Source organism: Podarcis vaucheri (assembly GCF_965113315.1).
Source record: "Podarcis vaucheri genome assembly, chromosome: 2".
Classification (NCBI taxonomy): Eukaryota; Metazoa; Chordata; class Lepidosauria; order Squamata; family Lacertidae; genus Podarcis; species Podarcis vaucheri.
The window spans coordinates 33,112,623-33,136,107 of NC_138760.1; the positions used below are offsets into that span (position 1 = coordinate 33,112,623).

At 43.9% G+C, this 23,485-nt stretch overlaps 1 protein-coding gene across 5 annotated transcripts in view; it reads left to right on the forward strand.

Moving 5' to 3' along the window:
* The first annotated feature begins 8,946 nt into the window (after positions 1-8,946).
* AATK (apoptosis associated tyrosine kinase) overlaps positions 8,947-23,485 on the forward strand; it is an 80,315-nt gene continuing 65,776 nt past the window's right edge. For 3 of the 5 annotated variants that reach the window (XM_082212365.1, XM_082212366.1, XM_082212367.1), the window contains exon 1: positions 8,947-9,712. In XM_082212365.1, coding sequence (XP_082068491.1) covers positions 9,625-9,712 — 88 coding nt within the window. In that variant the 5' untranslated portion in view covers positions 8,947-9,624. The remainder of the gene's footprint in view (positions 9,713-23,485) is intronic. The other 2 variants (XM_082212368.1, XM_082212370.1) reach the window with 2 other exon arrangements.

Sequence of the window (23,485 nt, forward strand, 5' to 3'; positions counted from 1 at the left end):
TGATGTGCCACTTTGAGTTTTGCCAGCATAAGATGTTTAGCCCACCTTCCTATACTTGTTTACTTAGCAGTAAGACCCATTAAACTCAGTAGGTTAGCACTCCATATTGTTATCCTATCCTCAGCTAAACATCACAATTGGAGGTTAGGTTCTCACAATTAATCAGTGGCCCTTCTACTATTTCATACTTGCACCTTGGAAAACAGCCAAATATACTGGATTACATCCAAAATTCTAAGTGTTCATTATTTGTTACGATTGAATTATTGTTTATGTGGTGGTTTCAATTATCATAATTACTAATTTCATTATATATTTTCCATAGCGGTAATCTGTTGGTTATTTCCCTGCAGTTTGCGAATTATTTGGGGCATACATTTTTGTTTCTTTAAAAAATTCAACTCCCCCTGCTCTTTCAGGGCTCCTAACTACTATTTTGGTAATTTACTTTTTACTCTGATCAGTTTCACCTAAAAACGTTACCAAGTGTCAGTATCGTTAAGGGAATTTTTCACTAAATTATGCTATTAGAAATTTGAATATGCAAGATTAAGTTTTACAGGCACTGAATTGCTAGATCAAAGCAGAACTCTTCATTTTAAGCTGAACTTCTCTAGAGGCTGATTAACATTAACTCGAGAGATCTGTAGGTGGGTTAGTTAAAATCAATATATGCCTTTCAGATCCTCCATCACTTCTTTGCCTCCTCCCCTTAGTTTCCTGGCCCAGTGTCTCCAGTTTTAAAAGATAGGCTTACCTATTCTTCCTTACCTCCCCGTGTATTTCTCAAAAGAAATATTTCTCTTTGGCGATATTGCATTGTCAGGACACTTAGAGCACAGTTATTTTGCATCCTGTTGTACTTTCTGCAGTTAGGACATTCATGGCTATTTTGACTGCTACGTGGAATGCAGTTCATGGGTCTCATAGACATCTTTTAAATTCTGTTTATGATATGGAGATTCTGTTTATGATACAGTGGTACCTCGGGTTACATACGCTTCAGGTTACCTACGCTTCAGGTTATAGACTCCGCTAACCCAGAAATAGTGCTTCAGGTTAAGAACTTTGCTTCAGGATGAGAACAGAAATTGTGTGGTGGTGGTGCAGCAGCAGGAGGCCCCATTAGCTAAAGTGGTGCTTCAGGTTAAGAACAGTTTCAGGTTAAGTACAGACCTCCGGAACGAATTAAGTTCTTAACCTGAGGCACCACTGTATGTCCCTGTCCTTGGAATTTCTTTGTAATTTGTTGGGTGTTCGGTTTAAACTTCAAGCATTTAAAAAAAACCCAAACCCCCCAAAATATTTGGAAAGGATATGTTCCACTGATGTATGACTATTATGTAGGAATAGGGTGCTGTGTGTGGCATACCCTACAATATTTCTCCAATGGAAATAGGGACGTCCTCTTCCGACTCTTCTTTTTCTTCTTCTTCTCCCACCCATCTGACAGGGTTGCCCCAGATTCTCTGGGCAGCTTCCAACATATATAAAAACATAATAAAACATTAAACATTTTTTAAAACTTCCCTATACAGGGCTGCCTTCAGATGTCTTTTAAAGGTATAGTTACTTATCTCCTTGTCTTGGGGGTCGCATAACTCCATACCCTCCAACATTTCTCCGATGAAAATAGGAACATCCTAAGGAAAAACGGGACATTCTAAGATCAAATCATAAACCGGGACAGCTTTTGTAAATCTGGAACTGTTCCTGGAAAATAGATATACTTGGAGAGTCTGACGTGGTGGTGGTGGGGGTTTGCATGTTTATAGGAGCATAGGGTTTTTTTTTGCCTTTTCCACTAGAGCACCACTGTCAGCTTGCATCTACTGTCTGCAGGCAGGATATTGCTAGGTTATCATGAGAGATTGCCCAGAGATGGTGAATGGCTCTCTAAAAGCTCTGTGGTGATGTAGAGAGAGGATACCGCTTCTCTGCTGGTTATTTTGCTCTAATGAATTCTAATTTTATCCCACAGAACATAGGAGAGGGAGGGAGGCAAGACAGTCAGTGGGACAGCAATGGAAGGTGGCAAAAGCACATTGCTCTCCAGGCAATAACATGATTTTTATTTTTTTTATTTTTAAAGAGACAGGTAATAGGAATTGTGATTATTTCAACTTGTATGCCATTTTCCAATCGGCAAGCCCTAGGCTCTGTGGTTTAGACCACAGCGCCACCCGCGATCCTTCTAGATGACCCTTGGGGTCCCTTCCAACTCTACAACTCTCTGATTCTATAAGACCATGTAAACTCCTAGTTATCTTTCTACAATACAAGAGTGCCTTAGCCATGGGTGGGCTTGAGGTGTAATATTTTCTGACAAATACAGCTGTGCAACACATACCCTGTAACGAATTTTAATTTGCATTTTTTACATGCATTTCTTAAAGCATGCGATCTATGAAGCAACAGACCTCATTTGCTGGCTCTATGTTACACAAGAGGGAAGGAGAGAGGATCTTATATCTACCCCTGTCCCCCCCTCTCTTTTTTGGTGATGGTGGTGGGGAGGAGGAGGTTCATTAATTGGTGCAAGCCTGAATGTGGCTCAGCTGAAAGCAAAGGGAAGAAACACATGAGACTGAGAGGAATTCCTAAACCCCCCCCCCCGATTTGGACTGATGCCAAGTTTAGTGCCTCTTGCACAGTTCTGCGAGAGGCCTGCTTCATCCGCACTCTCACTTTCCCACCTACACAATGCCCCTAAGCACATGGCCATGTGCTGCCTCGGATCATCAGAAATGCACCAAACCCTGAGGCAGTCAGCTGGCTCTTTAAGCAACCGATTCCCTGGAGTCTCAAACTGCGGCATCATAACAGATTATGGTTCCTGGGGGGGGGGTCTGCTTTCCCCAGTAAAACTGACACTTGATGTGGCTCAAGTTTGCAGAGTTTGGGACAGGCTTCATGTGTTTCCTGTTAGTGTTGCTATCTTGGTGCTTCAAGGCGAGAGGCACACAGCTGGGCGCACAGCTGGTAGGTGCTGAGCACACCATGATGTTAACAGCTGCATTCTTTGGCTCTCCCTGTGCAGTTCCATCTCTCAGCACCAGGAGGTACCTTGGTTTTTAAAATCATCTCCATGTGATCCCCAGGTGTTATCAGATCAAACTTCTGGCAGTCTCAGCAGGCTGTTTACTTGAGAACTGTGAGAAGCAGAATTGCAGTCTGGCAGTGTTACCTGTCTAAAGGTGAGTGAGTGTGTATTTGAGAAGGCTGAGGATGAACAGGACTAGACTTAACTTTCTCCTCTGAGCTTGTTGTTTGACCTCAGGCAAACCACCTGGGGCTGTCTCAACACCAGTTCTCATTCTATATACAGCGGTACCTCGGGTTATGAACTTAATTCATTCCGGAGGCCCGTTCTTAACCTGAAACTGTTCTTAACATGAAGCACCACTTTAGCTAATGGGGCCTCCCGCTGCCGCCGCGCTGCTGGAGCACGATTTCTGTTCTCATCCTGCAGCAAAGTTCTTAACCTGAAGTACTATTTCTGCGTTAGTGTAGTCTGTAACCTGAAGCATCTGTAACCCGAGGTACCACTGTATTGATGATACCTGTTAACCATCCCTTCACTTAGGAAGATAGGAAGTTGCTACTTGTTCGGTATTGTTCACACTGACTGGCAGAAGGGTTTCAAAAAGGGGAACACCTCCAGACCTACCTGCAGTTGCTGGAAATTAAATTTGGGACCTTCTGCACTCAAAGCAGATGCTCTGCCAATGAGCTATATAGCCTTTCCCCAATGCCTTTGTATTACAGCTTATGTGCTTTGATAACAATGACAGTGGATAACAGTCAACACACTAATTGGATGATTTCTGGAAAGAATTATACAGAAAGGAAAACATTTCGCTCCACAATGATTTTTTTCTCTCAAAGGGGTGTGGCTCTCTGTTAGTAGATTACATAACGGTGGCGGATTGTATTCTCTGATCCCACATGGTGGTTTTGTTTTATAGGACTTTTGTGCCGTTAATTGATTGGTGCTTTATGGGATGTATAGCATCATCACCCAAAGGACTTTGGTTATGGGTCTACTAATAAATCTAATAAATAAATAATATGTATAATGTATAAGCCAAGCATGATTCCAGTGCCACAATGTACCTTCACATTTCAACCATTCTGTGCATTATGGTGAGACAAATTTGCATTTAGCGAAGTTGCATCCAGATAACTAGTTTATTGAACATCCACCCTGATTTGTTTGTACAAAGATTGCAGGGAACAAGCACACCTGTTTATGGAGAGTGCATTCTTACTTGTTTCCCCAAAGGTTATATGATGTTGCATACAAAGGCCAAATCTATAAAAAGCATGGCCTTTAATACTGAGGGTCTTTCCTAATGACTTTTTTCACTGCTCAGTAGTACACATGCATTTGTTTCTCATCTGATGTAGTTACAGCTTTCTCTAAGTTAGTGCTTTGCTGAAGGTAAATTGAATTTTACCAGCCAAAGTGGTAATGTGAAAAAGGCTCATTCCACACACAGAGCATTTTTGATAGAGAGTGCTATGTGGAATGTGGCTGCACAAATTTTATTAGCACGTATTGGCTAGCGACTATGACAACACTGAATGATTATTGGCCCCAAGTGTTGTTGTTTTTAAATACTGTGTATTTTATAGTCATCTACAGCCTAAAAACTCAGTTTTGTGCCAGTCCAATGCAAGAGTGTTCATACGGTCTGTCAAAATACAAATTAAAATTCAGAACAAAACCTGGTAAACTCCATTAAAGCTATTGGTATAGCAGTGTTCCATTACAGTGGTACCTCGGGTTACAGATGTTTCAGGTTACAGACTCCGCTAACCCAGAAATAGTACCTTGGGTTAAGAACTTTGCTTCAGGATGAGAACAGAAATCACGTGGCAACAGTGGGAGGCCCCATTAGCTAAAGTGGTACCTCATATTAAGAACAGTTTCAGGTTAAGAACAGACCTCCGGAACGAATTAAGTTCTTAACCCGAGGTATCACTGTACTTTGATATCCCTTCCCCTACCCTTTAATTCTAGGCTGCAGTTCAGAATTTCACTCCCTTTAAAAATACATCAAATATTATTTTCCCACACCCCTTGCGGCAAGGCTACATAACTCATTTGCACAGTGACAAGACACTGATGCTTTTCCTAGATAAGGACTTGTGTTAGCCTATCGATATCAACATATATCTCTGTAGGTGACTGTGGTTCTTTGGGATTCCAATCCATTTCTTTCAGCTGGGGTCTTGTCTCAAAAGCATGATGAAATTCACCTCTCTTTAACTTCAAAGAAATAAATGCCATCCTCCTGTTTTAAAGGAATATTATTTGAAAGCAGATTGTGTTCTAAGCATTTCTGCTCCCACTCAGGTTAACTGCCTCTGTAACCACCCATTAAGAGTTCTGCACTCCTGTTTTACAAATGGGAATTGTAGCTGCATGCAATGCAGTATTATCTTGTGCCCCAGGAAGGCAGAGAATGAGCTCAAAAACATCAGGGCGGCTTCTCAAAGAACATTTATTCACAAGGAGACCTTTTAATTTCCCCCATCCCCTCGCTCCTAACGTAAGATCTATTTATGGCAGGATGACATCTACAGCACTATGTTCTTTGCAGCCATGGCTCCTCTGAAAAATTAATACTGTACGCAAATTCAGCTTTAAATATTAACATGGACTGTGGGAAAATATAGGTCCCCGTACTAAGAGCTGAAGAATTTCAGGCTGCTTGCTGTTGCACAACAGCATTACAGGAGTACATTATTTTGGTGAACGAGTTCCAATTACTGGGTCTGGGTGGGTGCTTTAATTAAAAAATTAGGCCTTTCAAGTCAGCTATGTTTTAACCATTTCTATGCTTTGTGGCCCAGACTAAAAATGTTAATTCAGGATTTGGGCCTTTGTCCTCTGCCAGTGGCTTGCTTTAAAATATGGCTTGCAATTTAACTGGGTGGCATTTGGTTCCACAGGCCCACTCTGATGCTAAAATGTCATCCCAGACAAGAGGAGAGAGGGCAAGGCACGGCAGCGACATTATGCAAGGAACCAGCCTTCACAGGAAGCGTCTCCACATTGCTACTGGAGATTCAAAAAACAGTGGCAGCTGCATTCTTGGTCAATTAGAAACATTATAAGTTGAGTTGACACTGCAGCCCACTGATCCTAAAGTCTGGGAGCCATTAGATCCTAGCATCTGAATGATGTGATGGTAGTGTTTAGCACACTGGATTTAGAGTGGGAAGATTTCAGTTGAAATCCTCACAAAACTCACTGAGTGACTTTGGACCAATAAGTATCTCTGAATCTTAATATACCTCAAAGGGTTGTGATGATAAAGGAGGAAAGGCCATGCAAACTGTCCTGTGTGAAGGAATGGCAAGATACAAATGTAATAATAAAAATTCCTTCCAGTAGCACCTTAAAGACCAACTAAGTTAGTTCTTGGTATGAACTTTCGTGTGCATGCACACTTCTTCAGATACACGAAAGCTCATACCAAGAACTAACTTAGTTGGTCTTTAAGGTGCTACTGGAAGGATTTTTTTTTTATTTTGACTATGGCAGACCAACACGGCTACCTATCTACTACTGGAACAAATGTAATAAATACGTTTCATTTCCTCATCTCGTTCTGAAGGGGGTCGGAGTAGCTTTTCTCCACTGTGCAAATACAGCCATTCGTTTCAGGGAAGTACCAGTGAAGGCAGAGGAATGCAGCCAAAACTACTGACCAAAATAGGGGGAGTCAGTGGCAGAGAAAGGAGAGGAGGAGACCTATCTTATTTGTATGAGGGAAATACTATGAATTCTACATTCACCCTCTGTTTATACCTTTTGATTTTCTAAACATATGCTGTTGATTTTCTAAACATATGCATAAGGCTTTCATTTTTTTCTTTTTTAAAAAAGATGGTATTTCACTTCCAAAGATAGAGAGGGATGGAAAGGAACTGCCAAAAAGTATTTACTCAGGACAATACTTGAAGGACCGCCTTTCCCTTTTTGAATCACCTTGGAACCTGCACTCACCATCTGAGGCCCTTCCTTGTGTGGCTTCTCCGTAAGGTCCAGAGAATGGGGCTTTTCTGTGGTGGCTCCTGCTTTGTGGAGCGCTCTCCCCAGGGAGGCTCCCCTGGTACCTTCATTGCCTATCTTTAGGTGCCGTGCGAAAACCACTTTTAGAATTGGGTGGGGTGTTTTAAAGATCTTTCTTCCCCTCCCCCTTGGTTTTTAATGTATATATGTGAGGGGTTTTGTTTGTTCGTAAGGGCAAGATAAAGCGACTTAATAATGATAATAATGATAATACTGTAATAATAATATAATGATGTATCCAGGCTGTAACAGGATATGTGGTCTGTGTAGGATGACGTGAGGAAGAAGCATTTATTTTGGAGTATGAAAGCAATTGTACACATAATGAAACAGTAGGCTGAGGTGGTAGAATCCTAGATGGTACTACTGTACTTTGTACTCATGAGGTGATTGTGGGTCCTACCCATACATGAGATCAGGGGATTTATTGCTTATCAAAGAGCCTTCTTGGAAAGAACACCTCTGTTATGTAACACCCTCCCCTCCGAGGTTCAGCTGGTGGTGCCAACATCCATCTTTTGGGGCTGGCTGGAGAACTTTCTTCTTTTGCCAGGTCCTCTGAATATGTATGTATAGGGCCAGCACAGCGAGATAGTTTTGCTCTACAACTGATTATTTTGACTGCTTAAACTGCATCTTCTCTTTTGTTGTTACCTGCCCCAACAACATCTGGTGAAGGGTGGCATCATCTATGATGAAGGGTGGCATATACATTTTATAAATAAAACAATAATTTGACAAAACAGCTCAACCCTTTCTTTGACCTAGTTCAGCCTTTCCCAACCTTGGGTCCGCATATGTTATTGAGAACTACAGCTCCCAGCATCCTTAGTGAGAAGGGCCAGCAGTCAGGGATGATGGGAGTTGTAGTCCCAACAACATCTAGGTACCCAAGGTTTGGAAAGGCTGCTATAGTTAATTATACAGTGGTACCTCTGGTTCCGTACTTAATTCGTTCCAGAGGTCCGTTCTTAACCTGAAACTGTTCTTAACCTGAGACATCACTTTAGCTAATGGGGCCTCCTGCTGCCACACTCAGGAATATTCTCTGCCTCAGTTCATGACCATTACGACCATTGGCAATTTATACTTTCTCCACATTAAATATCCCCATACACGCTTCCCAACTAGTGCAGGGGAAGATCTGCCCCCCTTTTCCATTTGCCTCTGTCGGTCCCTATGGCCTTGCAACGAAATTCGTAGGAAACTCCATTCTTTATATACATTTATTGATTAAACGTACCACGCTTTATGCTTTATATCTAAGATTGACCCGTTCTCCCCTTGCTTAGCCAAGCAGCGCAGGTTAGCGTGTGAACCTGCTCCAAAGCGCAGAGAGCGCGCGGAGCCCGTGGCCCTAATTTGGCGGAGCTGCGCGTGTGAACGGGAAGGGCTGCTCCTGCCCGCCCGTGTGGATTGGGCAAATCTGTGTGTGCGCGCGCGCGCGCAGCCCTACCGGCTCGAGCGAAGGGCGTGTAGTTTAGCAGTGTGTGCGCGCGCGCGCGCGTGTGAGCTCACCCGGGTCACACTTGGCTGCACGTGCGGCAGCGACGCCCCTTCTTCGCCCATTGCGCGCGCCAAGCCATGCCACCTGGGCGAGCGCTGCCCGGCGGCTCCCTCTTCTCCCTTCCCCCCCGCCTCGCTCCTTCCCCGCCGCTTGCTGCAGTGTTGGGGGGAGGGCAGATCTGGAGCAAGATGGCGTTGCTGTGGCTGCTGCTGCTGCTTCTCCCAGGGTCAGCACTGGAACAGCTCCTTCCTTTGCATTCCCACTAGCACCGGCAGCTGCCCTGGTGTTCTGCAGCCGCTCTGCAGCCGCCTCTCCTGCCCTGGCGGTTTTCGCTGCAGCCAGTGATCTCTTTCCCCCCACCTCCTCGGCGCTCCAGCTTTCTCTTGTTTTGGTGCAAAGCTTTTCCCCCTGTGTGGCAGCCGGAGAGGGGGGTGGGGGTGGGGTGGAGAGTGCGCGACTACATCTCCTCTCACTCCTTTTGCAAGACACTCACTAGGCTGTACCCATTCTTTGGAGGACGGCACCGAGCCAGGTGCAATTTTATTTTGTTTTTTTGCAGGCAGCTTCTCTTAGCATCTGTTTTGGCTTGATTTTGCAACGCCGAACGCCGGGGCCGTTGCGATTAAAAACAGCAGCCTCAAATTATAAAGAAAGGAAATAGATATATATCTAAGCAACTCACTTGCAACTGCGGCCGTTGCAACCCGAACCCCCTTCATCTTCCCATGGAGGATGTAATCGGCTAAAAAATACCTGAAGGCGACGCACTGGGATAATAACATGGAGGAAGAGGAGGAGCTGCAGCAGCATTGAATTCCCTGGCTGTGCTATCAAGAGGAAAGGAGATGGTGATTTTTTTAAATGTGGCACCGGCGCAACTTCTGGAGTTGCGAGAGCTTTCAGCCCCCTCCCCTCATCCCACCGCCTCACCTGCCTAGTGTCTGCCGCTTCTGTCATTTAATTTTTTGACCCACCCCCCTTCTCTCTTCTCTGCACCCCCTACAACCCTCCCCCCCTTTTCTGCTTTGCCATGGGAATGGTGGCAAATCTCTTGGCTATTGTCATGTCGGCTTCATTTTTCAACCCCAGCTTTGCCTTCAGTTCGCACTTCGACCCCGGTAAGTTGGCTTTATTTCTGTAAAAAAAAAAAAAAAAGTAATGATTTCTCAATTTTCCTTTCCCTTCCTCTCTCTCTCCTTCCCCCCCCCCCCAATCGCCTTTGATTTTCCTCTCCTTGTCTCCCACTTCAGCTACAGATTTCTTTCCCCTTGCAGGCAATTATCCTCTACCTGCCCCCCCCCGCACTTCTTGCGTTGTTTAACCCTTTGCTGAATCTGAGCCATTTTATTAGGCCGCTGGTGGTAAAGGTGGCAGTTAAATCAAGCAAGGGAACAAGACAACAGTACCCCAGTCCCCTGCTCCCACACACTGCTTTTGTCTTGGGTTGTGATTTTTAGATAGACTCCTCAGGAACAGATTCTTCCTGCAAAAGTTGCATCACCATTGATCAACTGTTCTGTTCCCCCTCCCCTTCCATCATTTTGGAAATTAGGGGTATGTGCAAAGAGTTCCTGGGCATTTCCCATATGGTATAATTTGACATTTAAAGTGCAGCTCATACTAGTGTATGTGACATCTTCTGAGGGCATACCTTGCATGCAAACAAGGTATTTATGGTGGTGGCCACTCTTTAAAACCTGACTTGTTTTGGGTGAGATGCTGTGAGTGATTGAGGTTTTGAATTTCGTGCCTGGAAGTTCCCTTTAATTGCAGAAGGGATGGAATTCTATGTGGCTTATAACCCTTGCAGGCCTTTTGCTCTGTGTTCTTGTGAAGGTTGTATTGCGTAAAGTCGAGCAAAAGTGGGGTGAGGGAACCTTGTTGCCTTGCTGGGCCTTTCTCTGTGCTGGGTGTCAGTCTTGAATTGAAACTTCCCTTTGCTAGAGGTGATTGATTTTTTGACCCTGTTCAGCCATCAACCTTTTGGCTGGGTCCTTGATTTGTGGATGAGCAGGAGCATGTTGACTCTGCAAAGTCAGAATTGTTGTATCCCAGAGGGACTTACATCTTCTGGTGACAGGTTTCACTGCTTTCCTCAGCCAGGAATCCTGAAAGGTAGAAACCTCATCTCTACATCTGCATCCCAATTTGCTCCTGAAGTGCTTTTACATTCATTGTCTTCCTGGTGCCTTTTGCTTTTATCTTCTGAAATAGCTTCTAATTCTCATGGGTCCCTCTCCCCTCCACATGAAACTGCCACCTCATCTCTTTCCACTAATCTGTGTGCCCCTAGTCCTTATCTGCCACGCTGGTGGAAGATTGACTCAATCGCCTATGAATGAAACATGAATTTGTTTTCAGTACCTCTGAATGTCACTTTTATGTTCTCCACTGGATTTCTCATGTGAAAACAAACTGCCGTGTTCTGCCCTGATAATACAATCTTGGCACAGCTTTCTGGATTCCACTGCAGTTGCTACCTGGCAGGCCTGGAATGATGTCTTGGGCTCTTTAATAAGTTGAGTTTTCTCAAAAGGCATCTGTCCGATGAAAAACATGCAGAGGGATAGAGGATAGCACAAACAAACCAAACTCTGCCCTCACTGATAAATAAATTTATTCGGGTCCTGTCCTTTGCCTTATACAGTCTTCAGCAAAAATTGGTAAAATGCTGTTCAGCCAAATTTCAGTTTGTGCATATAAGAACTTGCAACTCCGTCATGTAGGCATTAGGGAATCGTATGTTATATAAGTAGCTATTTTGCAGCTTTTGTGTTAAATCTCAAGTGCATGCCCCAAATAAAAATGGACCTGTTTCCTTAGTTATGTATGTTTCTGTTGCAGTGTGTGAGCTGACCTTGCATTTCACCAATCTGGTTGCTGATGGAGGCTGATAAACAGAGAGGGATGCGATTACTTTGCTTTCATCTTCTAGGTGTTCATGTGGAAGGATTACCCAAATTTTCACAAAGGCTTTTGCAAGATCTCTTTCCTAAAAGCAGCACTGAAAGACGGTGTTGATCAGTGCAAATGAATGTACAGTATGCTTTGGGTGGTGGGGGGGAGAATCATATAATACCTAAATAGTGTTAGCTTTTATCACTCAAAACAGCAAGCCACTAAAACAGCAAGCATGGCTAGAGAGAGTTAGGAAAAGAATAAGAAATAATACCAAAAGGATCAGAATGTCTTAATATCAATCATTTGATGTATTATGTGTTTACTTCTTGAATGATGCGTGGTACTTTGGGTTCTTTTCTTTTAAAATACACAATGGACTTGGATATGGATACTAGTTACAGATGTTACATGCCACATATTCAGTATGTTGAAGGGTGTAAGAAAAATTCTGACCCTCTTTTTGTAGGGTCCCTTCCATCTTAGAGAAGAGAGATAGTGAAGATAGAATAAGTAGTGTTGGTTGAAGAAAAGTGATTAGGGAACGTTTGTTTGATTTTACATAATGCTAAAGCTAAAGAAAACTCAGAAGTAACACCAAAACATTAAACAAATCTTACAAAAATAGGTCTGTGTTAGTGTTGTGCAGCTCTCTCCCACTAGAAGTGGTAAATTGCCAGCTGATCCTCTGTGGCCACAATTTGGTGGACTGATCTTACACTGACTGTGCACCAGTGTGCAGCTGACCTCCATGATCTGCAGTGTGTCCTGGGTTGCTTGCAACATAGGTTATGATCTACTCTGCAGCTGTGCCATGGGATCTGCATCATATTGTTGATGCAACCAATCATTTCCCAACTTATGCATAGCTTTGTGAGCAATGTTATCCCTGGGCCATCCCATAGTACGTGATTTTGATTTCAGAGGCATATAGTGTAAGTGTATGGGACAGGATATTGGATAGCATGGACTTTCTCTCTTCTCATTGAAGTTTTGGATGGGGAAATAGATAGATGGGTTATGGTCATATTCAGTGCCCGACTGATTGCCACATATTTGGTTTTTTTGGCGGTCAGATTGACTAATGACTTCTTGTTTGTTTTGTTTTTCCTGTGCCTCAATGTACGTGACTTGGATTGCTTGCTTGAGTCTTAAGGAGAGGTTTGCTCTCGGGTTGTAGCAAAGTGTGTTAAGGTTACATGAACTGATCTGGGAACAAGGGAGACAGAGTTGCTTCATATAAGAGCGAGGGGATTGGAATAGGTGGCGTTTTATAGTTCGGTTCCTGTTCTTCTTCAGAGCTGTGGCTCTGTACCGATGAGCCTGTGGTCTTCCAGCTGTTGGACTCACAACGGCCATCCGCCCCAGCCATTATGACTAGTGATGAGGGCCACAGGTTCCCCATTCCTGCTCCTTATATTGTGCATTGCTATATTATTGATCCCCTTATCGTTGATCATACAATGGGGGTGGCAATCAGCGAAGCCTTGCTGGTGCTTGCAGCTGTTTCTCTCCAATTCCTCTCCACATTTTCCACTGATATTAGTTCATATAAAAGGCTGAGTATGGAAGATAGTGGTTTGCCTAAGGCCACCTACTGGGTTCATAGCTGTGAAGAGATTTGATCAGGAGCCTTCCTGCCATATAGCTCACAGTCTTTGCCAGCTCTCAGACAGCAGAGGATTGTGAAGTTATGAAACACAGCAATGCAGAAAGATTTTTAGCAGAGAGTCAAGAAATTAATAATTGCTTAAGTTATTAACCGGTGGTAAGCAGCTGGAAATTGGATCCACACAATCACACACCCCCCCAATGAGCGAGGTTTTGTTTTTACATTTGTCTCGTGGTTGAGATGCACATGGAAACCTGTCTTGTGAATGCTTCAACACATGTGGTCAGCACACGTTTACCGGGCTTCAGAAAACAAGCTGGCCAAATTCCAAAGCAGCCAGCAAATAGATTGCTTGATGCTGCATTCAAAAGATTGGTAAACATATGGTTCATTTGCAAGGTGACCGGTGGCGCATGGGTGTGGCAGGGAGGGGTAGGAAATTGATACGTGAATCTATTCCAGAAGTAGATGGCAAGGAATGGTGTGCACGTACTCTTATCAGAGCAATAACTTCAAGTCAGCATTAGACTCCCATAGTGTATTAGCTCAGGCATAGGCAAACCCGGCCCTCCAGACGTTTTGGGACTACAACTCCCATCATCCCTAGCTAACAGACCAGTGGCCAGGGATGATGGGAGTTGTAGTCCCAAAACAAATGGAGGGCTGAGTTTGCCTATGCCTGTATTAGCTTGTACACTGGCCTGTGTCTTTCAAGTTGAAGCCAGTATTGGGGATTTGCTTTGTTGAGCACTGGTAGAGCTGCATGTCGTAGTAGAGTTCCCACTGTCAGTCTTCGGAGCCCCCTTGTCCTTCCTGTTTCTCCTATTTGTTGTCACTCACAGATAATGTACCCTGAATAAGTGAGCAAATGAAGGAACAACAGCATTCACTCACTTTGTTCTCTTTCATCCTTATGAACTAGGCCTGTGGGATTAAGGAAAGTGTATAGGTCAGGAGGAGGTGGGACCATTCAAGGAGGGGAGAGAATCTTGTCACCCCAAAGACCTAGAGCAGGTGCTCATATCAGCCCTTGCAAATGCAGAGATAATCGTCGCAGGTACATTTATTTGGAGCAGGACAAAGGACCTGTGCTTGCTAAATGGTATCCTGCGCCCCTCAACTGAGACAAGGGGTGGAAGAGGTGTGCTGAGCATGGGAATGATGAGCATAAAGGGACCTCAATGACAGCTTATAGGCATTTACCTAGTGTCCTTTGGGGAAGAAATGGCTCTGCTTGGAATGCTTCTGGCTTGTCTGGAGCTGATAAAACCCAAATGTTCAGTAGTGATACAGTAGGTGGAGCAAAGAGGGGAAACATTTTGCTGGCGCTATGATTGCCTCCCCAGGATCCTGCCTGCCTTACTTCAATGATATTCCTCTTTATGAATGTGCTGGCCAATTTTCTGACCCAGCAGGAGCCCAGAGACAGAGAGGGAGGGATGTGCATCTATGACATGGGTAGGAAACTTAGGGTTTGGGGTACAGATAATAATAATAATATAATAAATTTTATTTATACCCCACCCTCCCCAGCCAAGACCGGGCTCAGGGCGGCTAACAACCAATAATATAAACAATTTGATTAAAATACAACTTAAAAAACAAGATTAAAATACAACATTAAAACACTAAGATGCAGCCTCTTCACAGGAGGAGAAAGGAAAAAAGAAAGAGGGGGAGGGAATCAAATTGATTCTAAGCCAAAGGCCAGGCGGAACAACTCTGTCTTACAGACCCTGCAGAAAGAAATCAGATCCCGCAGGGCCCTGGTCTGATGAGACAGAGTGTTTCACCAGGCAGGAGCCAGTGTTGAAAAGGCCCTGGCTCTGGTTGAGGCTAATCTAACTTCCTTAGGGCCCGGGACCTCTAGGGTGTTGCTATTTATGGACCTTAAGGTCCTCCGTGGGGCATACCAGGAGAGGCAGTCCCGTAGGTACGAGGGTCCTAGGCCGTGAAAGGCTTTAAAAGTCAAAACCAGCACCTTAAATCTGACCCTGTACTCCGCCGGGAGCCAGATGCAGCTTCTCTGCTCCGTGGGACTCTTCGCAGGCCACAGCTCCCCCCCCCCCAGGGCACTGAACCTGATCTGCACCCTTCTGAAGTACCGTATTTTGTCTCTTTCCCTGAATGCCTGGCACCCATAAAATGATGCAGTAACCACCCCCACTCCCATTTTTTCACGCAAGAAAAAGTGGCTGGCTCTTGAGGCTTGTTTGTTGTGTTCCTCCTCCCTCCATTGCACCTTTTCTCCAAGGTACTAAAGATGCTCAGTCACTCATGATTGTGGGTGAGAAATGTTGGCTAGAGTGGCCGCCAAGAGCACAAAGATGAAGCACCAGGTAGCTATGGTTCAGATCTTGATGGTTCATTGGGTGCCTGCTGAAAGGTCTCCTTAGACTTCTCATGTTCTTCTGCAGCAATTGTAATGATGGCTGCCATAGTCTGAAACCCTGGTCAGGCTCTCTTCAACAGATAATAGGGAGGGCAAGATGTATCCCAGTACAAGGGGGTGAGGCAAATGAAAAAAGAATCCTATGGTGAGAGTGGCATTTTGTTTTGCAACTGATATGTAGCATTGTTATGTATTGTTCTGTATAGCTGCCATAAATCAGTCAACATGAAAAGAAGGAGGCCACTAATTTTTGGCAGGTAAAATGACTGGTATCATACGCTAAACCAGGCTTCCTCAACCTCGGCCCTCCAATGTTTTGGGACTACAACCCCCATCATCCCTAGCTAGCAGGACCAGTCGTCAGGGATGGTGGGAATTGTAGTCTCAAAACATCTGGAGGGCTGAGGTTGAGGAAGCGTGTTGTAGAAGGTTTTCCATCCAGCCTTTTGGGGTCTTGTGGAGGAATTATATGACTTCTCACATATATTCTTTTCTTAAGTCATACTTTATAGTAGGATTATGTTTCAAATAGTATGCATGTGCATGTTAGGAGAGAGGTGTTGCTTTGCCTTCCTGAAAGTGAAATGATACTTCCTTCCTTGGGCTCCATCTCTGCCTAGGGCTGTCATGCCAAGCAGTGAACTGTCCACCTGCTATTTTGCTGTGGTCAGATGTTGTCAGATGTTTCATGAAGTTACTGTGTCAGTAGAAACTTTTTGTTTCATTATACAATGGTGCCTCGCAAGACGAAAAGAATCCGTTCTGTGATTCTCTTCGTCTAGCGGTTTTCTTGCAAAGCAAGCCCATTGACGGATTAGCGGATTAGCGCTATTAGTGGCTTTTAGTGGCTTTTAGCGGTTTATCGGCTTATCGGATCAGCTGATAAGCGGCTTAGCGGCTTAGAAAAAGGGGGGGAGGGGAAAAACCACAGGAACTCGCAAGACATTTTCGTCTTGCGAAGCAAGCCCATAGGAGATTCGTTTTGCGAAGCACCTCCAAAATGGAAAACTCTTTCATCTAGCGAGTTTTCCGTCTTGCGAGGAATTCGTCTTGCGGGGCACCACTGTACAGTGGTACCTCGGGTTACAGACGCTTCAGGTTACATACGCTTCAGGTTACAGACTCCACTAACCCAGAAACAGTACCTTGGGTTAAGAACTTTGCTTCAGGATGAGAACAGAAATTGCGCGGTGGCAGCAGCTGGAGGCCCCATTAGCTAAATTGGTGCTTCAGGTTAAGAACAGTTTCAGGTTAAGAACGGACCTCCAAAACGAATTAAGTTCTTAACCAGAGGTACCACTGTAGTGTCATTAACGAAAACAAGAGTGAGGGCTGCTTGGCCTTAGCCCGTTAGTAGTGGGCAAAGATGGATGAATCTGTCCATTTTAATTTCTCCCTCTTTCTCATTTTTTCTAGTCTTAAATTCAGTTCTCCATATTTCTGCAGCAATGTGCACTTATGATAAAAAATAATCCTCATGAAAATTCATAACCATTTTAGTGTGAATTTCTCCTAATAAACACATTTTTGTATGCACTTTCGTCTAATATGCACATTTGGTATGGAGTTTTGACTGATATACAGATCTTTACAAGCAACTTCCCCTAATGTAATGCATTTGTGTATGTTACTTCCACTAATTATATGCATCTGTATACACACTTTCCCATAATTATATGCATTTTTGTCCAGATTGTTTTGTTGGAGAACCGTGTTGCAAAAATTTGGAGCTGTGTGAATTTTTGAAGGATGCTGTTTTAGTTCATATATTAGTTCAAGGTGTGCAAATTAGGTAGTTTTGCATTAAAATGCAAATAAAACAAAATTGCTTCTCCAAGTTTGCCTAGCTGAGGTAAATTTAGCAACATACCAGAGCTTCTCTTATTGGCCACCTGCTTACACCTGCAGGCACCTCACCTCTGAACAGTAGCTAGTGGTAAAGGATACTGATTGTGAACACCCATGACCCCTCCTTGCTTGCAAAGAGTACCCCTTCTGTGCTGAATCTAATACTGATGACGCTTGAAGAATGGGTCACTCCGCTAGTTACTTGGCACAAATGCTGTTAAAAACTGAACTCTTTTTAAAAATAATAATTTCTCTTACTATATTTTGTTTCCATTAACTGTCCCTCATGTGAAAAGCTAAAAAGGCAACAGTAATTTTTTTGCATTTATAGAAATCCTTTCCTAGCATTATTAAAAAGTTAAAATGATCAGTTGCACTTCTTTGAAAAGTTAAATTAATTGTTGCACAAAAACAGTTAATTTGTTTCCGTAATTATCAAAAGTATTAAACCTGTTGTCGATTAAAGTATTTTTGCTGTTACTGTTCTAATAACAACTAAGCAGCAGCAACAATAAAATGAAGATGACTGGGCAATCCTAAAAATGCTTGACTGTTATATCACAATATTTGATCACTCAGTTGGCCAAGTTTCTTTTGCCCGGCTTAGGCCATCTCTGTTTTCTTTTCATTCTCATTCAATCTGTGCTTTGTTAATAAAAAATAAATAAATCTCAGAGCATTCCCTGTTGGTTGATTTATGCCTGGAGCACTCCGTGTGTATTCCTGAGCCAAATGCCTTTTGCATTTCCATTGGAATTTGGCTATCTCCAGAAATGGCGATGACATTAGCATGGCTTAATTTGCGAGTGAGACTTGGTAATTCACATCTCAGACTCAGGAATGTGTGACAGTTTAGCAGCAGGCAGATCATTTTCATTGTCAGCAAACTGACGATAGTCTTGAAAGTGGATGGTGCGGAAGAATGAGTCCCAGGCGCTGGCTCTGAGCTGAGTATCTCCTGGTTCTGACTACTTGACTGGCAGGAGGTTTATGAAGTGCATAAAAATGGGACTCCTGTTCATACCTTTGAACTATTTGAGGGGTGGCTGAAAATTTCTCAGTCAAAACCCAACTTCATTCTGCTTAGATTGAGGTATTTTCAGCCATCTCTTGCACATAGCTTGTTCCCAGGGGCCTTGCTGGGATTAGCTGATAAGGGATTCCATGATGCATGATATGAAATAAAACACCTCTCCCAAAAGACGCTAAGCTGGGCCAAAGAGAGAAGAGTTGGGTTGTAGGAATGGTTTTGTACAGGCACTGAGTTGGCTCCAATAAGCGGAGTTCCCTTTGGTGTTTGTCTCCATCTATGGTTTCTGGGGGTTTTTTTTGCAGTAGCTCTTTAGACCTAAGTACTCAGCTTACATTTGTTTGGAACTTGTACTTGTTGAACCTTTGTGGAGCTGGGTGCCTGTTTTCCTGAAAGTTGAGATGTTTTCTGTCTAGCATCTCCACCATCCTAGGCGGTGTAGTTTGTGTATGGTTACACCCCTTTGTGGAGAAGTTTATAGGCCACCTGCAAGGCAGAGTTATAAGATAACTAGGTGGGAGCAGGTAGATGGAGTGAGTTCCAAAAGACCAGAAAGAAAGCAAACATGGTACTTTCCCCCCCCCCAAGGAAAAGTACTAAGAACAATACAGCAATTATAAATACTGTATGTACCTTGGTTTGAATGGCTGGTAGGTTTCTGGAAAAATGAATAAAACAATCAAATTGTGAAGACTTAGCTTGAAAACATGGGAAGGGGAGGGTAAAAGCTAATGTGGTTCTACTAAGAACAAGTCTACAAACCCACATTTTGAAGGACAGGACTAGAATTCAAAACTCCCTTCCCCCCGGTACAGATACTTCCCCCCAGGATTGCCACATTTTCTGACATTAGAGGTTGGTTTGAAATTTTTTGATAGAGAACTGCAGTCAAAAGAAATGGATCTTGCCCATATGTATTTTTCATTTGTTTATGGTTGTCTTGAGGACCAGTGGCGTAGCGTGGGGGGGTGCAAGGGGGGCCGGCCGCCTCCGGAGTCGCCGAAGAGCCTCGGGCTCAGGCTGTAGCAGAGCCCCATGTCTGGGGAACCGACGAGCTGGCAGCGGCTCTCAGCGCTTGCCGCGGTCCCCGCGCATCAGGGCCGTGGAGGGCGCGCCAGGCAGCCCCTCCTCACAGCCCCGCCACCGCCGCTGCTGCAGCTGCTGGGCCATGTTGCATTTTCCTCGCCTCTCTGCCCTCCTCCTCCTCCACTCGCCTCAGATCACCTAATGCGGCAGGTTAGGGGTTAGGGGGCGCAAATTACTTGCCTTGCCCCGTGTTAGGGGGCGCAAATTACTTGCCTTGCCCCGGGTGCTGACAACCCACGCCGCTGTTGAGGACAGAGCCCAGATGTCAGGAAAGATACGGAGCTACCACTGTTACTTTGGGGAGGGAACATTGCTCAACACAGAGGAGTTTTCAGGTTCAGTTCCTGGCATTTCCAGTTCAAAAGGATCACAGGTAGGCAGAACCCCCAACTTAGGACCCTGGCCAGAGTATGCAGAACTAGGGTAGAAGGATAAATTGTGTGACTCTGATATAAGGGTCTTCCCCTCCCCCTTCCCCCTCCCCCTTAATGTTTTCTATTACCTGTCTATGTAGGCTAATGGTTCCTTAAGACTCAGGAGGAAGGAGAAATTTGATTCAGTTTGGCTGGGAACTGCAGCACAAGGGGCATTGCTAGAATACTAGCCCTGTACTTGGTGCTTTGAGTTGTGAAAAATGTTAGGGCTACCAAAGCACTTATTTCTCACCTCCCCATCAGCTGACACATTCAGTGCAGAATTGAACCCCACCCTCCTGCCCATCCGCTGATGTCATGAGTAGTGTCAGCTGACTGAGGGGTGGGTGCTGTTTTGGAAAAATGGCCTTATGAGTCAAATTGGACTCCACTGGCAGGCCAGGATTAGGCTGCAAGCTTCCCACCCCTGGGGTAAATCATGAAGGGCTTTTGCCATAGTGGAACCATAAGCAACTGCCTGGCACTGACACTAGTTTATTTATTTTGTTTATATTCCATGGTGTAATTGACAGTGACATCCATAGGTTTTGCACATAGTCTGTATCCAGGCACTAGCCAAGCCTAGACCTGCCAAGCTTCAGCAAGGTTGCTGCATTATGTGCCCCATGACTAGACTGAAAATTCCAGAATGTTGCTGATCCCTTTTGAAAGTAGGGCTCAAAGACAGCTGTTTGTCAGTGGCTTAAAGACCTCTTGGGATCAGCCACACTCCAGAGTTTCTGATCAAGAGCTTGGCTCTGGAGTGTATCTGATTCCAGATGAAAGCAGGGCTTGAAAACAGCACCAACCAAGTTGGTTGGCTGGAATCTTGCTTTGCAGTAAGTCTTGAACTCAAGCCATGCTGCAGAGCAAAAACGGTCCACCTGACAGCATGGGGATATAGGTGACTGATAGGTGGCCAGCCCCACCCACCTGTCAAAGTGACCCACTAGGGATGGAGGATCTTGGGATCTGGCCCACCAGCTAGATCCTGTCCCTCACCCTGCCTCCATCAATGCATACACTCAACAAGAGCTGGTATTTCTGTCCCCGTCTACATCAGGGAAACTGTCCCAAGCAAGGAGAAGAGCAGAATTGAATGTGTTGATGGTGGCTGTTCTTGTTTGCTCATGGATCCAGCATCTTAAAGCTGAGAATCTGATTTGGCTTAGGGCTCTATAAATAACTTTCTTTGGTCATTGCTTCCTCGTTCCTCCTAGGCCCTAGGGGGAGGTAGGAGTTGGAACATTAGGGCATCAATAAGGCATTGATTAAGTCAGGAAAGGTTTGGAGCAACGTGGCTGATAAGTGACAGGTAGCTGCTATTGCTACATCAACCGTTTACCTTAAATAGGTTATTTATAGGCAGGGCTTTGGGTTTGGGCCAAAAATAGTTGGCAACCTTTGTGTGTGCTGTAGGACAGTATGTGCTCTTAATGCAGCAGTGTTTTTCTGTCTATAAAATTGTGGCAGGTTGGTTAGATGGATGGTTGTGGAGGGAAGCGGCAGAGAACGTTTCATGTCACTGTTATTGGCTTCTCTGCATATGGCACGGGGAAGAAACATATAGCAAGTCCCAGAACTATTACTTCATCAGAAATGCAAACTTGTTTTAAAAGCACAGTGCGAGTGAGTTGCTTGATGTGAGCATTTTTTAGTGCCACGGGTACTAAACAAAGGCTGAAATATTGATTTTGTTGGAAGAATGTGGACCATGTGTTCTGAGTGTTTGGATGCAAAAATATATTTTCTTATTGAAATACCGGTGGGAGGGAGTTTGAATCTGCCCAGCACAAGTGTGATAGAGAGGTGTTTGAATGCCCTTTTGTACTCCTTCATGTAAGGGAAAGAATGATGAGAGCATAGATTCCCCGCCCTGACATTTTCAATGTGTGGTTAGGGGCTGGAGTAGGAATTCTAAGCTGCATTAGTGATTGTGAATTGAGGGTGGTGCTTTGTTCTGTACAGCTTCAGAGACTGCGTAGCAATGCCATGTTCACATGAATAATTGCTGCAGCTTAACAAACTCTTAATGTGTTTTGCCTTGAACCTATATGCATTTTCTTGAAATTAAGTCCCATTGATTTCAGTAGAGCTAACTTCCAAATCAATGTGTTTTGGCACATATGCACTTAGGCGCATAAATCGCCCACTTTCTTTGAGACTGCATTCGTATGAAAAGATTTGCAGACTGCGTTAGGTATTCCAAAAGGGTTATTCAGAAAGATTACTTTGCAGAGTTCATGTGTTCATTATTCACAGGAACACATTTTCCACAAGGAGGACCATATTTGCAGAAGTCATGTTTGTCAGCTGACTCCAGAGTGTATCTCTCTTCTACTTTTCAGAGGGGGAGATGCTTCTTTTCTTTTTGGTGAAACACAGGACGCCTTAGAAGGAGTGGAGCAGGTTTGGTTCTGGTAACATCATTTATGTAAACCACACTGTTTGGGAAATAAGGTACTGTCATGAGTCTACTACTGTCATGATTTGCGCAAAACAGCCCAGATCAGTTATAGAATTGTTGCTTGGCAGAAGGCTCTTATTATTTGTACCTTGATGACTTGACGGATATCATAAACATGCAGTAGGCAGAGTTGGCCAATCCCAGGTCCTATTATGTCTCAGAGCCATTTAGGCGCTGCTTGGTGAGCACGAGATCCCTTCTTACCAAGGGTCTTGGGCAGACGGAGTCTCTTGAATTCCAAGGCAAAGCACAATGAAATTTAGAGCAAAAACATTTAATTCAAAAGAAACAAGCAGAATAGAAAACCAAATAAAATAAGAATGCAGAAAAGCAATTTCTACTATTCTTGAGCTAATCGCTATTCCACAGAGGAGGCAAAACAATTTGGAGCATGTTTACTTTAATTTACAGTGTCAGAAAAATCAGTTTTCTGTGTAGAAACACAAAACCCCTGACACATATCCAGTGAGAGCAGTCCCAAGGATGTTCATCTTTTATATTACCACTGAGAGCCCATTGTAATCCACAGAAGTAATTGCCAAGCCTTTTGATGTGGAAATAATATTTCCCATTTCCCTTATTTCATCTGCATTCTTTCCTAACAACACTTGAGTTAGATGCAAGGGCATATTCCATCCAAAGTTAAGGACTGTTAACTCCTATTGATTTCAATAACAGTGTTCAGCACAGACATGAGTTTCTCCCACTGAAACAAACAGGATCTAAAAGCGCTTGACCGTGGCTTGATTATGTGGCAAGTGTTAACCAAACCCATTCTTGCTGGATCTCTATATCAGTATTGACTGTTGAGAGTTATGTGATGTCTGTCTGGATCTTACTTGTTTTCTTAGTGAAATATTTTTGAGTTACACTTCTGTTGTTATTGTGCTTCACTTTCAACTGAAAAAAGAAAAAAAGACTCATAAATTGTAAATCACAGAGTGGTGTGACCACATTTGTCTGGTACCGCAAAGATAAAAAAAGAATCTTGTGCTCTCCTTTTTAGTGTGTTTTTAGATCTTTGGCGCCAGTTTCCCCTGTGCTGGGTTTCGGCTGTTTTTTTCCTGATTTTATTATGGTTCTCATGGTTTTATGTCGGTTATATTGCTATTTTTAAATATATGTATCATATTATTTGATTGTGT